Source organism: Paralichthys olivaceus, chromosome 1 (assembly GCF_024713975.1).
Source record: "Paralichthys olivaceus isolate ysfri-2021 chromosome 1, ASM2471397v2, whole genome shotgun sequence".
NCBI lineage: Eukaryota > Metazoa > Chordata > Actinopteri > Pleuronectiformes > Paralichthyidae > Paralichthys > Paralichthys olivaceus.
This window is the reverse complement of record NC_091093.1, coordinates 27164816-27179475: the sequence shown is the minus strand read 5'-3', so window position 1 is coordinate 27179475 and position 14660 is coordinate 27164816. Positions and strand designations below refer to the sequence as shown.

At 45.1% G+C, this 14660-nt stretch overlaps 1 protein-coding gene across 14 annotated transcripts in view; it reads right to left on the bottom strand.

Moving 5' to 3' along the window:
- The window catches only part of nav2a (neuron navigator 2a), a 175481-nt gene that overhangs the window by 34192 nt on the left and 126629 nt on the right, over positions 1-14660 (bottom strand). For all 14 annotated transcript variants that reach the window (XM_069526662.1, XM_069526669.1, XM_069526697.1 and 11 more), the window contains 5 exons: positions 12991-14245; positions 11463-11572; positions 11250-11358; positions 9923-10357; positions 4418-4540 (listed from right to left, as the gene is read on the bottom strand). In XM_069526662.1, coding sequence (XP_069382763.1) covers positions 4418-4540; positions 9923-10357; positions 11250-11358; positions 11463-11572; positions 12991-14245 — 2032 coding nt within the window. The remainder of the gene's footprint in view (positions 1-4417; positions 4541-9922; positions 10358-11249; positions 11359-11462; positions 11573-12990; positions 14246-14660) is intronic.

Genomic DNA, 14660 nt, shown 5'->3' with positions numbered 1-14660 from the left:
ACACTCACACTCACACACTCACACACACGCACGCACACACACATACATACACAGAGATAGAACTTGGCTGGGAGGCATTTGCAGGGTTAAAAAAGCATTTGTTCGAATTGTGTGTGTGTGTGTGTGTCTGTGTGTGTGTCTGTGTGTGTGTGTGTGTGTGTGTAGACGTTAAGCAGAGGAGTATATCCAAATGTTCCTCTTGGTGAATATGAAGAGACATATATTTACAAAGTATTTCCCTTTCTTCTCTTTGTTAACAAGAAAAAATCTTTCAGCAGACTTCGTCAGGCATGGACTGTGCTGGGGCAGGAGAGCAGGTGGAGGTGGGGTTACAGAGGACAGACAGATGGACAGACAGACAGACAGACAGACAGACAGAGAGACAGACAGACAGGGAGACAGGTGGAGTGCCAGGTGTTGCTGGTAGCTGAGGAGTTGATGAAGGAGGGGGAACCTCTCTCTTTCTCCCTCAGGCCAATAGGGAGTCTGCTCAAGTCCTGACACAAGAGATAACATGTTGGAGCCTGGGGCTATATATATATATAAATATATATATATATATATGTGTGTGTGTGTGTGTGTGTGTGAAAGAGAGGGAGGATAGTATATTATGTTGTAAACACTATTTTTCTATTTTACAGGTGGGATTAAAAACTTCCAGAGAGGAGATGCTTGTAAACCATGCACACGCACACGCACACACACAATCACTCCACACTATGAGGGCAGACATAATAATCTTCATCATAATAATATAAACATTTAAAAGTAATTTCAAAGTCTCACTTGTCACTGTCTGTATGAGTTAAACAAACTTAGTGCAGGTGATGCACTTGTGCCTGTGCTGCTGTTTAACGGTTGTTCGGGCAGAAAACTCGCGTGTTGTTACTCGCACACGTGCACGAGAGGCGTAAGATAAAATACGATCAGTTGGGGCAAGTTTGAGAAACAGATCCATGAATCAGTCAGATTCTATACGACTGCACAATAGTTTATGATATAAGAGATTTCACAGCCCTGGTAAATTACACAATTCCCACAGCAGAGTGACCTATCAGGAATGTGGACCTGACTGTGTTTGATTGGTCGATGCAGTGAGTCACAAGATGACTTCAAGTAAAAATCACATTGCGTATGTTCTTTTACTTTCCAGTGTTTTTTTTTTGTTTTTTTTTTACCAAAGTTGAAATAAAGCAGATGACTGGGTCTTAACAACCAAACACACGATAACAGAAACTTAAAAAACAATTCCACATACTTGGTAGAACATGATTTTAGTGGAGGAAGCATCACCTTGTCCACTATCTCTCCCGTGATCAAAACATTTAAATTGTCAGTGTGCTTATTTGAATCTGGACAGACAGAAACTGAAACTTTTGAAAACTATGACCCACATTTTCTTCTTCTATCAGATGTGATTGCAAAGAGTTCCACGTCCTCGTTTGTCCCAGCGTATAGACATCCCTCGTCTTACTTTCTGCCGTCGCTGTCCCGTTTCGGTAACTAAGACACTGGAATTCAGAGTAGAAGGTTTTCACCAGCTCATGAATGATCAGTTAACCTGTGGGGTCGTGTTATTCACATGTGTTTTAAGGATGGAGATCATTTTCTGATACATCCCTTTAGTTTTTTTAAAATGCCATCTTAAACTGAAAATAACATGTAGTAGTTCTCAAGCGTTTAGAGTGGTTAGGTCTTCACTTCAGCTCAGAGGGAGCAAGTGATTCAGTCTCGTCAGCTCCACCCGTTAATCGAGAAAAATTAAAACTTTTAAATGTTTTCTTTGAAAGATTAACTTTCACTAACAAATACTTCATGTGTTTGTTCAAACACCAGCTACAACATCCATCACAGGATCCATCGCAGAAAAGTCTAAAACGGCAGAATCCTTTAACCGGCCTGTTACCTCATTATACTGATTTATATCCTTTTTCTTCTCATGTGACAGAATCAGTCATCAGGCTCGAACTGAGAGATTTATGTGGCTCTCTCTCTCTCTCTCTCTCTCTCTTTCTTTGTGTCACGTTCTCATTTGGAAAAGAGAAATGATATCTCTAACGCCTGAGCGAGGAGGGGAGGGGCTTCGGTTCCTCCGACACTCACAGCTACAGCGGTTTCACGCCACAAAGACGTTTTCTTTGTCTGCTCGAACAAAGAGAATTCAAATCAGAGACAAACCATTATAGATTGCTTCCTCTTTCTCCTGCCACGGAGATAAATGACAGGGATAAGCGTGCTCTCACACACACACACACACACACACACACACACACACACACACACACACACACACACACACACACACACACACACACACACACACACACACACACATAGTTTCTAGCCCTGCAGGTCCTGCTCTTTTGCTGCTTTACATACATTTGACAGTTAATTTGTAAAGCTACTTTTTGCATTTCCAGCAGTCGATGTAATACGATATAAACTTTCAGTGGCTTCCTGTTTCCCGAACAAGCTGCTCAGCTACACTGTTATATCCCAGCTACGTCTTTTATCCTCCTTCATTAGTGCAGAGCTGAACTGATCTGAAAGCTTTTAGCGCGAAGACTTAAAGGTGGTCGGAAAGCTCCCGGACCTTTTGAAGCTTGCGACCTCCTCGTCCAGGGGTCACAAGGGTTTTGCCCCATTGCCACGGTGACACCCAACACCTTTCCCCCACCCCCGCTTCCTCACCGGCTGTATCTTAAAAGCAGAGGACATAAAAGAAGCATTTAAACTTTAGCAGGTTTGTAGATGGGTCACACACCCAGAGAGCAAACACAGACTGCACACACCTCTGAGGAAAAAGATCTTTAGCTCCTACGCTCAAGATGAAAATATTGGAAGCGCAGGGAGAGGTGTTCACCCTCCACCACCTGCACAAATTGCACCATTAAACCGTCTGGTCGTGTATAAAATTAGCCTCATCTTTTACAACAGAGAACCTCTCACCCCTTTTTACCCTCCAGCTCCTCTACTTTGGGTTTATTATGCTAATGCATTTCATCTGCTGCTTCCCCTGCTCTCCTAATTAATCCCAAATCTAAGAGCAGTAGAAGCACGTTTACCAGGCAGGCTTCAGGAGGTGTGTTTGGGAGGAGGGGGGAGTCACCTCATCCCCTCTTCTTTTTGAAACCCCCCTCTCTCTCTCTCTAATCTTGTGAAAACGATAACAAAGCAGTCTGAAGATCAAGAAGGGAGAAATGAGAAGTTTGTGGAGAACCTGCCTGGTCGCACGATGAAACCTCACAGAGGAACATGAAAGCGCTAAAATCAAACAAGAAGAAGAAATCCCCTCAACTTTTATCAGTTAATGTGCTTCCAGTTTGTTCCACTCTCTAATCAAAACAAGGGGAATCTAAGAGGAGAGAGTCCTGCACAGGGAGGAGAGACAGAAAGGTGAGGGCAAGGACAGTTTGTGTTTAGCTGAGGGCCAGAGGGGTTTATTATGAAGGACTGAGAGTGAGTGTGTGTGTGTTAGTGCACATGCAGCGTAAAAGCCAGCAAGAGAGCAAAGGTCAAAAGTCTGAAAGGACAGGAAATTAGCCACACCTGAGGATTTAGGGAAAAACTGCTGCTCGAAGCACTTGAAACTTCCAACAGCGAAAATCTGTCCATGTAACACATTTCTTTAAAAACCTCTAAAAACGTGTGCAGAGGTAAATGTGTTTTTTCATACGGCTCAGTATTCATTCATCTCTCCACCTATATCCTCCCCCAGCCAGGAACCAAATCCATCTCCTTCTCTGTGACAGGACAAAGACTAGAGACTAAAGTCACTCACGCTGACAGAGGACGCGGCAGAAAATGTCCCACAGATACAGAAACACTCACATTACATGTTGCAGGCACATATCACCAACAGACACACACACATGCACTGTGCAATATCATTTTATATCATAAAAACAGAGGACGAGCACCAGTTTCAGGTCTCAAAAGAATCAGTATTGCAGCAAGTTGTTTTGAATGTTGATTTTTATGACAATGTTGAGCAATGCACAGGATATGAATGTGTTTCTCCTGCTGTTTTCCATGTGATCATGAATCTGAAGGAGCAGAAAACCATCGCTCTCTACACCAGCTGCTGAGCGAGCTTGCGTTTTAACTCTACATGGATAATTTCTTTCACAGTTAATTCAACCAAAGCCCACAACATTCAAAAGATACCTTCAAGTATGATGAAACTAGGAAACACAAAACCCATTGGCTAACTCTGTGTACACACAAACTCACACAACCGGCTGTGCCACAAACTAACAAACACATAAAGTTCAGCGTGTTCAATAGGAGGCTCATAAATGCAAAAGCTGGTACAAGTAGTCTAGTACATCAAAATGTAGTATATTGGATTCCCCTTGTTTACCTTGTGCTTTTAAAATGAAAAAACTTCCTTTAATATTTAAATTTTTAAACCTACCTGTCAGCATCTCCCTGCCCTGTCGACGTTTTCCGATGGAGCGTCTCTCGGACGGCGGCCATGCTGTCGGGCAGGCGGTTCAGGCGCCGTGTGTACAGACCCAAACCTCCGTCAGTCATGTAGCTGCAAAACACAACAAAACACATCACACACTGGCACCGTAAAACATGTCTCAGAGGCAGAATTAAAGGTTCTCGGACAGGATGATTTGAAGTTGGGCAGCACCACACTTTGTTTTAGGAGTTTGGCCGCAGAGTTGACACACTCTGTTCCTCAGAGCCGCCTTTTGTTGGACGCAGAACAGGAGGAGCAAGCATCCGTCTCGTTTTCAGGCAGAGCTCTCATCAATCAGGCCGGAACGTTTGGCAAAAAGCAGCCACACAAACACTGACGAAAGCAAACTGTCTGGGTGAAGACACATTTCTGTCATGTGGCCTCACAGTGGTGTTTAAGAGGAGTGGCAGGACAGAGGACAGAGGACAGAGGACGAGTCTGTTCTTTCTTCTGATATCGTCATTCATCACCGACACAGCTCATCAACCAGGCTGTGAACATCCAGAGAAGCTAAAAATACACCGTATATGAAAGTGTAGGTTAAATTGGTCTTTCCCTTAATTTCTTGCTGTAGAAGGAAATTTGCCAGGACTTGATTGACTGGTTGTTGGAGTTTGACTAATAGCAGCAGCTACAGTCTGAAGCTGAGGCCCTGAACACAAACATTCCCATTCAAACTAAAACAACCTTAACTAACTCCACAAATATTTACCCACGGAGGAGATTCCTAATGAAACTAAATATTGACTCATTTAGCTCAGGTGTAACTTAATGAAATGTTTGCTGATTCAATGTTGAGGTTTTAAACCGTGAATGCTTCCTGTGTGGGTCTGTGACGATTCCGTCTCTGCCGTTAAGTGAGTGGATGAAAAAAGTTTCACTCAAACACTGTTTTTTTAATCTCAGAGTGGATCTCAGCAAAACGGACTCCAGCGCACAAACACACATTTATACCTACATGTATATACAGTACACACACAGTACAGAGTTTATATGGACAGAGCCTCTTTGTGTGAGCTGCAGTCAAACAGAATCGACATCTGAACTGTGGCACGGAAGCTTAACAGCAACCAGACGTCAGCAGAGAGCAAACCTGTACAGCCTTTACAGCTGCATCTATGATTAGAAATGAATCGTCCTCAAACTTGCAATCGTTTTCTTTTATCGCATATTCAAACGTATAGATCCAGCAGGTCAAGAGCAACATAAGCATCAATTTGGAGTCTTTTTAGCCCTGGTTTGGTCTCCACCATCTGTCCAAGAATAAGCTGAGTTTGGTTACTTTAGGTTTAGGTTTAAAAACAAGGAGCTATATGACAATCAATGAGCTAAAGGATGCTGAAAACAACCACAGTGATGATTTGTTAAACAGAAAGAAAGCAGATCCTCACATTTGACAAACTGGAGCCAGCAACCATTTGGCATTTTTACTAGATAGATTAGCATTAGCATTAACAACTGTTTTCCTTTTACTGTTTATATTTTGACTTGTATCCTTTAGAGCAGCAAACCAGATGTATTTTCCCACCGGAACGTGAATGAATGGCTAATCTCTCAGGTCATCTGGTAGCGCTCAGCTAATCTTCCCCGAGAGTCCAAACCAAACAACGAGATTCAGCATTTCTGTTTCTTTTACCGTGCACCAAAAGAGCCAGAACAAACTTGGGGATAAAAGACGATTTGCTTTATTTTTCAATTCCAGATTAAAAAAACCTTCAAATCAAGCATTCATCAGTAATTACTACAATGGTTTGGATCATTTTAATTGTTGTTTTTACAACTGCGTTATTGTTGGTTTTCAAAGTAGTATTTCAATCATTCAGAATTGCTTTCTGGAATTCAGTGGTTATGGGAAATATAAACAAACGTTTCTTATGCTAAAACAGGAGAGACAATGGGGACAGGTGAAAATACTGGGGTCCTCTGACAGATCCACTCTGGGAGGGGGTTCGCTGTCCTCTATGGGGACCATCCATCATCCCAAAGTCACCTTGAAGATAACCGGGCAGTTTCTCCCTCTCTTTATTTATGATGACACTTGACATAATGCATTTCCTATAACCCCCTTAACATAACCTCAACCATCACAGATCAACGTCTTTCCCTGACCTGAACCCTAAAACCCTCGAACAGCCCGTCAAAGTTGTGAGGATCAGACAACATATCCTCACAATGATGGTGTCAAAACTAAATATGTCCACTCAACCACATAAAGAACCTGTACACACACATCTCTCCTTCACACTAATGACTAACTGAGCCTCCTTGTTAACCTGTAACCTTCTGCGGCAAGAGAGACGTGTCCAAACAGGAAAAGTTTACGAGCTAAAACTGAGCAGCAACGCAGAGTTTACTCAGCCAAGCAACTGACAGAGTCAGAAGTTCCACAGTGAATGAAACCGCAGAGATGTCTGACGCGCACTGTGACACATGTCAGGAGGAAGTTCACAGACGGGCACTCTCTGGAAGAGCCGCAAATAAACAATCACACTGACGTACCTTTCTGCTTTAAACATGGAAACACAGATAATCCAAAGCAAAATAAACTCGTCCAGGTGAAGGTTGATCCCTGTTGATAAAAATCTCCAAAGCTGAGGTTTTCAACCGTCTGGCTACTGTCTGTTATCACGTCTGAGCCTGTGAGTCACATCTGCTGTTGGGTGGATGGTATCAGCAGGTGAGAGCGCGCTGGAGCATGGTGATATCAGAAGGTGAGCACAGGCTGTCAGTGAACTCAGAGAGTGAGCGTCCACGTGCAGACTGAATGTGTATGTGTCGCTCTGTAGGAGCTCAGTGTTGGAATGCAGCCGCTCTCTCTATGCTCCACATGATTTGTCTGTCTGAGAGAGGTGGAGGTGGAGGAGGAGGAGGGATGGGAGGAAAGGAGAGAGAGAGAGAGGGAGGGAAGGAGGAAACATAGCCACAAGCTAAGGAGGTGAGGGAGGGGTGGTGGGGGGGGATTCCTAGTCTCTGTGGGCCAGAGAACCCAAAAGGAAAAACAGAGGAGGGGGTTGGAAACAGAATAAAACCGCTGCAGATGAATATGGTGTGAGCCCTCTCGTCTCAGTGGTGAGCTAATCAATACATTCCATGTTTAGGGGACTGACATGTATGAGTGTGTATGTGATGAGGTGCAGATCCAAATAAAAACCTGCATCTGGTGAATTTAAATCTGGTTTCATAAGGGGACTGTTGGGCCTTGGTGGCGGTATGAACTCTACTGAGCGACACTCTAGTTGGAAATATAATTTCCCAGAGGAGTAGGTGATGTCTTTAAATTGCTTCAAACCAGGAAATATTAACTTTATGGTGACATAAAACTAAGAAAAGCAGCAAACACTTACATTTAAGGCGATAAAAACATTGAATAAATAATTAATCATTCTATAGATTGTTACGGACACAGCGTATTAATCCTCATGTAACGCTGGTGGCACACAGCAGACTGGTGTTGGTGGTGCTCTTAGCATTGAAAACTATTTCACGAAGGACTATTTTTATTTACCTCTGCCAATGTTTTCATATGTCTGTTTGTTAGTTAAGAGAATTTCCAATAAATGAGGGGTGGGGCATGACCCAAGGAAATGAAACCCATTATATGTTGCAGCACATCTGGATAAATGATTGAATCCAGGACTTTTTTTCAGAGATAGATTCTGTCGCAGGGTTAGACACCAGCAGAGGGGAGGGAGATAATGTATTTTTTAATATGTCGGACTCCGAAAGAGAAACATCTGAACAGAAACAGTTAACGCCAGCGCCTCCTCTCATGGTAAACATCCCACTTCAGTGTGGAAGAACCAGTTAGTTGATGCTAACACGCCTGTGACAGAGCCGACTGCTAAATGGCCTGAGGACGTAGGGAAGAGGGGGAGGTTATCAGTCTGTGTCGGTTTTAAATGGTTAACCCACGGGGCGGCTCCACCCACCATGCACACACCCACATGCCTGTACGCACGCACACACACACACACACACACACACACACACACACATAAACACAAATACACTTCTGCAGTTTCCACCCCCTCAAACACACCAGCTTCCACTGGAATAAAAGCTCATTTCACCAGACATCCATCACTTCGTCCCCTGGGTTCATGTAGCTGAAGGCATCGAATACACACACCAAGCATGTGTCACACACACACACACACACACACACACACACACACACACACACACACACACACACACACACACACACACACACACACACACACACACATGCACAACAGATGACAATGCAGTTTCCATCTCTAGGTGTCATCCATCCTCAATTTAAACCACTCACATCCAGTGCAAAATACCAGTATCTCTTCACTCTGTGTCAGATTTGACAAAAAATACGATAGAGCGGGCAGTAGTGCCCAACAGAAAAAAATTGGTGTTCTCTAAAAACTAAGGATGATTAACGTTATGGAGGTTTGAGCTTCTCAGATTTCAGGATTTGCTCATTTTCTTTGCATCGTACCAGTGGAAAGTAAATATCCTTTGAGTTTGAAGAATTTAAAGATGTTACCTTGAGCTCTGGTAAACTGGGATTGGCATTTTCACAACTTCTTGTAAAATCTAAACTTAAAGTTGACCTTTAACAGCTGATATCTGCTGATCTGATATCAAATCATCTTGACTTCCTCCTCCTACCCAGCCTGGATATCAAGTTTTCATCTGTTCCCATCACTCACCTGTCCAGGTGTGTCTGTGGCTCTGCCTTAGAGTCAGACCCTTTGAGTGCTTCAAGAACACTTAGCTCCCCTGACTCGTACAGCCGCCTCAGGGCTGCTGAATCAGTGCGAGTGCTTCAGGGTCAGAGGAAGTAATTCTCACTCCAGAGAGAGCGAGATGTGTTTTGCTGACAACACAGAACCTTTTCTACATTTACTCGCATCTATCACCAGATCCGTGTGTCTCTGGATGTTCTATGCCATCTTAAGGCTTCATCTGATAATAACAATGACAGCAGGAGTTTAAATTGCACAGTGCTCCAGCCAAGGTATGCAGGAGGCCTGTTACAACACGGACAGTGGCTCTGAGAGCAAATACACTGGTTACCATCTGCATCTGCAAGTAAAGTATCAGGATACTTGTGGGACCTGAGCTTTACAGAGTAAAAAGTTGCCAATGCTGTTGATGCTAAACTGAGGGAGATCATCTGACACCTGATGGGAGGCCTGCGAGCAAGGCACTACTGCCCTCTTCTGGCAAGATGGCACTGATTTATTTTGCAGATTATGCATGGATATAGAATCCTGTGTGAATCATGCTGTGTGACCCTGCTAACCTAACTTTTTATTTGAATATGTTCTATAAAATAAGAAAATTGTGTAAAATGCCTGTCACATTTTCCCAACACCTCTAGCTGCCAAATGACTTTTTGATTTATTGGTTATTGTTTCAGTAGCAATTTCCTCCTAACATTAAAAATGACCATCAGTGTGATCCACTCACCCGCTGGTGACATCATCGGTGCGTGCAGCGTTCTTGCTCAGCACGTCTCCATCGCTCATGTACCCGGTGACCTCCATGGAGATGCCGTCCAGGTCCATGTCCTCCCCGGCTCTGTCTCCGAGCTCCACGCTGCAAATGGCTCCTCCTCTGCCGGCCAGCTGCCGCCGGAGGTGCCCGGGGTACAGGTAACGTCCTCCCTGGCTGCTGCTGCTGCTACTAGCCACCCGCCCACCATAGCCATTCCCCAGAGAGGGGGCATCGCCCGCCTGCAGACGAGGGCTGGACTGGCCCAGTCGCCATGACGACAGGGAGGGGCGGGTAGAGGTGAGGCTGAGGATGCTGCGACCACCGGCGCTGTTGTTGCTGCCACCGCAGCTTCCGCCGCCGCTGCTGATGTCTGTGGTGACGCTGCCATCAAAGGTGGTTTCCAAGGTGCTGAGCAGAGAGAGAGATGGACACACAGAGAGAGAGAGAGAGTCAGGATCTGTGTTTCTGTTACCACACATCAAAAGAAAAGACAGGAACCAGCTACCGTCACCGTGATTTAATCTAAAACCTCTTCAGTTGTAGTTTGAGATGAGACAAATAGATCTTCAATATATGGAGGGTTAGAGCCATCAAATCCAGATCAACTGTTTATTCTACTTTTCACAATATTGAATAAATATAGAAAAGAATATAAATAGTTCAAGCAAACAAAATACAGAGAAGGAGTATGAAATCACGGATAAGAGATTCCTTGTTCTAACATAAAACAGGATATTAGACTTTTCCACAGAGCCTCAAATGAACCCCAGCAGCTGGGTCGGCCCAGAGACGTGAGGCCAAAGCCGAGGTCAAGCGTCTGCAGGAGGGAACGTGATTGGAGCTAATACCCGAATCAAAGACGACATGAAAAGACATGCCCTGCGATCAAAGTAACAAAAGAAGGATGAGATGACATCGAGGGGTAATACCTGTAAATCTAGACGGACACAGTCTGCTGACCATGAGGCAGTTCAGTCACCGACTCAAATCCTGTCAGTTATCCTGATTTAACCTGTTTACCGCTCAGCCGTGGCAGCTATTGTGAGGCGCTGCACTTTGATGATCCCCAAACAGTAGAGGTTTGTTTTCCACAGTTTTATACAAGTCTTTATGAGAAGTGCTGACGAGGCAAAGAGAAAATACCAGTATTTTTTTAAAGCTTATTTTTACTTCACTTTATAAATGAGCAATAAGATAATATCCCTTTATTCAGTGTGTAAAAAAACATTCAATGAGAAAAATTATTCTATTTTTGGCTTCACGAGTTCAGTACAAGTTAAAACTATGATAGTATTTGTACCTGTGTGTGACCTGAGTTCCTCGCAGGCTGGACATGGTCTCCTCCAGGTTTTGCCGCAGGTCTGCAATGTTTTTGACCGTTCTCAGCCGCCTCGTCTCCGGATCTTCACCTGAGTGAGACGTTAAAAAAATCAGTCTCAGACAGTTTCACTGAAATGATAGGAATAATTGACCATTCAGATGGAGAGAGTCTATATTGCGAGCGATCACCCACCTGAAAGGTCCTCGATGGAGGGCTGGCTGGTCTTTGTGAAGGAAACGTCTCCACCTCTCCCTCCTGAGCCGCCCTCGGTGTTGGCGGTTCCCTCGTCGTCTGTTTGGGATCTGGTCGAAAGAAAATGTGCGAGGGGATCAAAGTGGTGAAATCATCGATTCTGAATTATTGTGCATTTAGCAGGAAACTAATATCCAGAAAATTGTCACGAAAGAGGGATAAACCTGATTAAGAATTAAATCTGCTGTGCTTCAGGTCTTGTGACCGTGGGCCCAAAATGAACGGCTGCTAAGCCCCAAATGCCAGTAAAGTTTATCTTTGAAGGATAAAATCAATACAGTTCGGCCGTTGCCCCGGCAGCGCTGGAAGCTTTTTGAGAGGATGACGTTTAAACGCCGAGGAAACGCAGCCTTTGGTCTTTGCCTGATCCCAGACTTTGTCCTTGCTGACGACTGAACACACAAACCACAGCCTCCTGCACCGCTACGCAATTATAAAACTAATTCTAACTTTTTTTTGAAACTGCTGGTTAACTGACATAATACTGCTTGACACTTTGAAGGTTATTTAATGTACCAACAATCCTTTTGACTTAAAATCATTATTTCTGGCACAGATTCAGACCCTTCCAGTTCTCTGGCTTTTCTAGTTCATCAGTGTTTAGAAGTTGAGAGAAAATCATTGATCACACATTCCTAATTTTACTTTCTGACAGGTGGAGGTGGTATAATCCTGCTGGTAATGGTATGTGACAGGTATACAGTTTCTGAGGCCTGACGATGGGCGGGGGTTCTGGGGGAGGGGTGGTGGTTAGCGTACGGAGGGAGAAAGGGCAGCGGTGCAGGAAGTGTCAGGAGGCTAATGAGGGGTTGTTAGAAAGGAGAGGCAGAGGAACCTCCTTCCTTATCACACTGGGACCAGGACAGAGGTCGGAGGCATCTATGTATGTTTGTCCAGATACTGTGCGCACACACAGACAATACACTACACAAACACACACACGAACAAACACAGATGTGACATTCCTGGTTAACAGTCCACAGGTGGCTACATCCAGATGTTGTACTCTCGGATGCTGTGTCAAGTTTGTAACGACAAATGCTTCCATGTACAGGTTTATACACACATTTGTATTTATTAAAAGCTTCGATGTGCTCTATGCCACAAGTGATGGTTAATTCTGTTCCATGTCCGTGCGACGAAGTGGCTTTTATGTAGAGAAAAAATAAAGTCTATTGTGTTTGACTGAACTGAAACGCTGAATGCTGGATATTACCCATGATCCCCAGCTTCCAGAACTAGAAGAGCTGCTGTAAGAAATCCACCAAACTCTATTTAGAAATCTTCTAAAGTTCTAAAAGTTTCCTGCTGAATATTGGAGATAAACTCTGGTTTTTAATGACTTCTAAGTCTTTTTAACTTTACAATTCCGTCAGTGAAACATCAAACTAACTTCTTTAAGTGAAAAAGTTTCAGTGTTGCGTGAAACTTTAAGGAGAATAGAAATGCTCAGTTAGCGTGATCTCACCTGTACATGAAAGGTGCGACGGTGGCCATGTTGGGGTGGCTGTGGTGCTGTTGAGTCTGAGGTAGCTGCACGCTGACCGTGTTGCTGGCTGTGCTCTGTGTCGTGCCTCCTCCTGCCACAGGGGCAGCGCTGCTCTTGCCCTCGGTTGAGGCCAGGCTGGAGGTAGAGCTGGAGTGTCTGCTGTCCCTGTCCCTGTCCCTTTCCAGGGGGCCCCGGTGCATGGCCAGACCCCCTCCTAACCGCATGCTCCGAGGCCTCTCTCCTGCCTCCTTTACTGAAGAGGCCTTCCCCCCGACTCCTGGGGCTTTGCCTCCTGGCTTTGGTATTCCGCTGTGTGCAGGGGTGGAACTCTCCTTTTTTGACAATTTACCCCCTTTGGGAATGAAGCTGGCAATCTTAGAGGTCCTTTTATTCGAGCTGTCTGTGTCTGCAGTGACGGGCGATACTTCCTCCTTCGTCTCCTCTCCCCTGAGCTCTGTCCTGTCGGGGACAGAGACGCGTTTCCCCACCTCCTTCCCTCTGTCCTTCTCCTTCTCTTTCTCCTTCCCCCTCTCCTTGTCCTTTTCTTTCTCTGGGCCTTTGGCAGAGCTCTTCTTGGCAGTCAAAGCTCTGCTAAAAGTGCGCTGGGCAATACCCCTCAGGGCGATTTTGGGGCTGCTGGCAGTTGTGGAGACAGTTGTTCCTGTTCCAGGAGCTGTACCATTGCTGGTTCCGTTCATTCCCGGTCTGACGTTACCGTCATCTTCTCCCAGGACGTCGGTGTTGGAGCCAGTCTCCACTCTCTCCACCTGCCCCACTCCGAGCTGTCTGGCTGGGGCAGAATTATCAGTCTGTGCCCCTACTCCATTGGAGGAGGTGGAAGATTTGGAGCCTCCTTTACTGTTGAAGAGCTTGAGCTTCTCCAGCATTGACTTCTGAGCGACGACCTTTGGAGGAGCTTCAATTGCTGCAGCAGTTTTGCAGGAGGTGTCTTTCTCCTGCTTGACGGACTGCATGGCAGATGTAGGGGCACTGGTGGACGACAGAGAGGAGGAGGACGAGTGCTTGGAGCTCATTGACTTGCTCCTCCACGGCTTGCTGTTGCTGTTCGGCTGGGGAATGGCTGTGGACGAGGAGGATGAGGACGTCGAAGATGAGGGAGGAATCAGGGTGGAGGTAGCAGCGGGGATGCTGGTGGAGGAGCTGACAGTCACCGCAGATGACGGAGCATGCTCAGTCATCACCGAAGGCTGTGAGGTCACACCCTCTGAGGAATCTGCATTGAAAAAGAAAAAGTTTATCAAACAATGAGTTGCAGAAATGCAGATTAGGAGAAACAAGTGGACGAAGAATCCAGGCGAGAGAAGAGAAGCCAGATGCTGAGGGTGAGTCTTCTTTGACCCCACACAAAGTCGCCTTATAAGGACCTGGAGGTGGCCTCTGTTGATACAGCCAAACATTACTTTGCTGCGGGCGAGCCACCAAAACTGTTAAAAACCCCTTAGCACTAACAATAAGAGGGGACCCATCACAAGCTGTTTATAAAAACAACGAGGAGCAGGCTCAAGTGCTTTAAAGTCTCGCCAAGCAGGTCAAGTCAAGAAGCAGTGCTGCTGCACTTATAAGGCCTGGACTTATATGGGCTGCTTTTGGTCAGCAGCCCTCTGCCTCACAAAGAAACACTGTCTGCT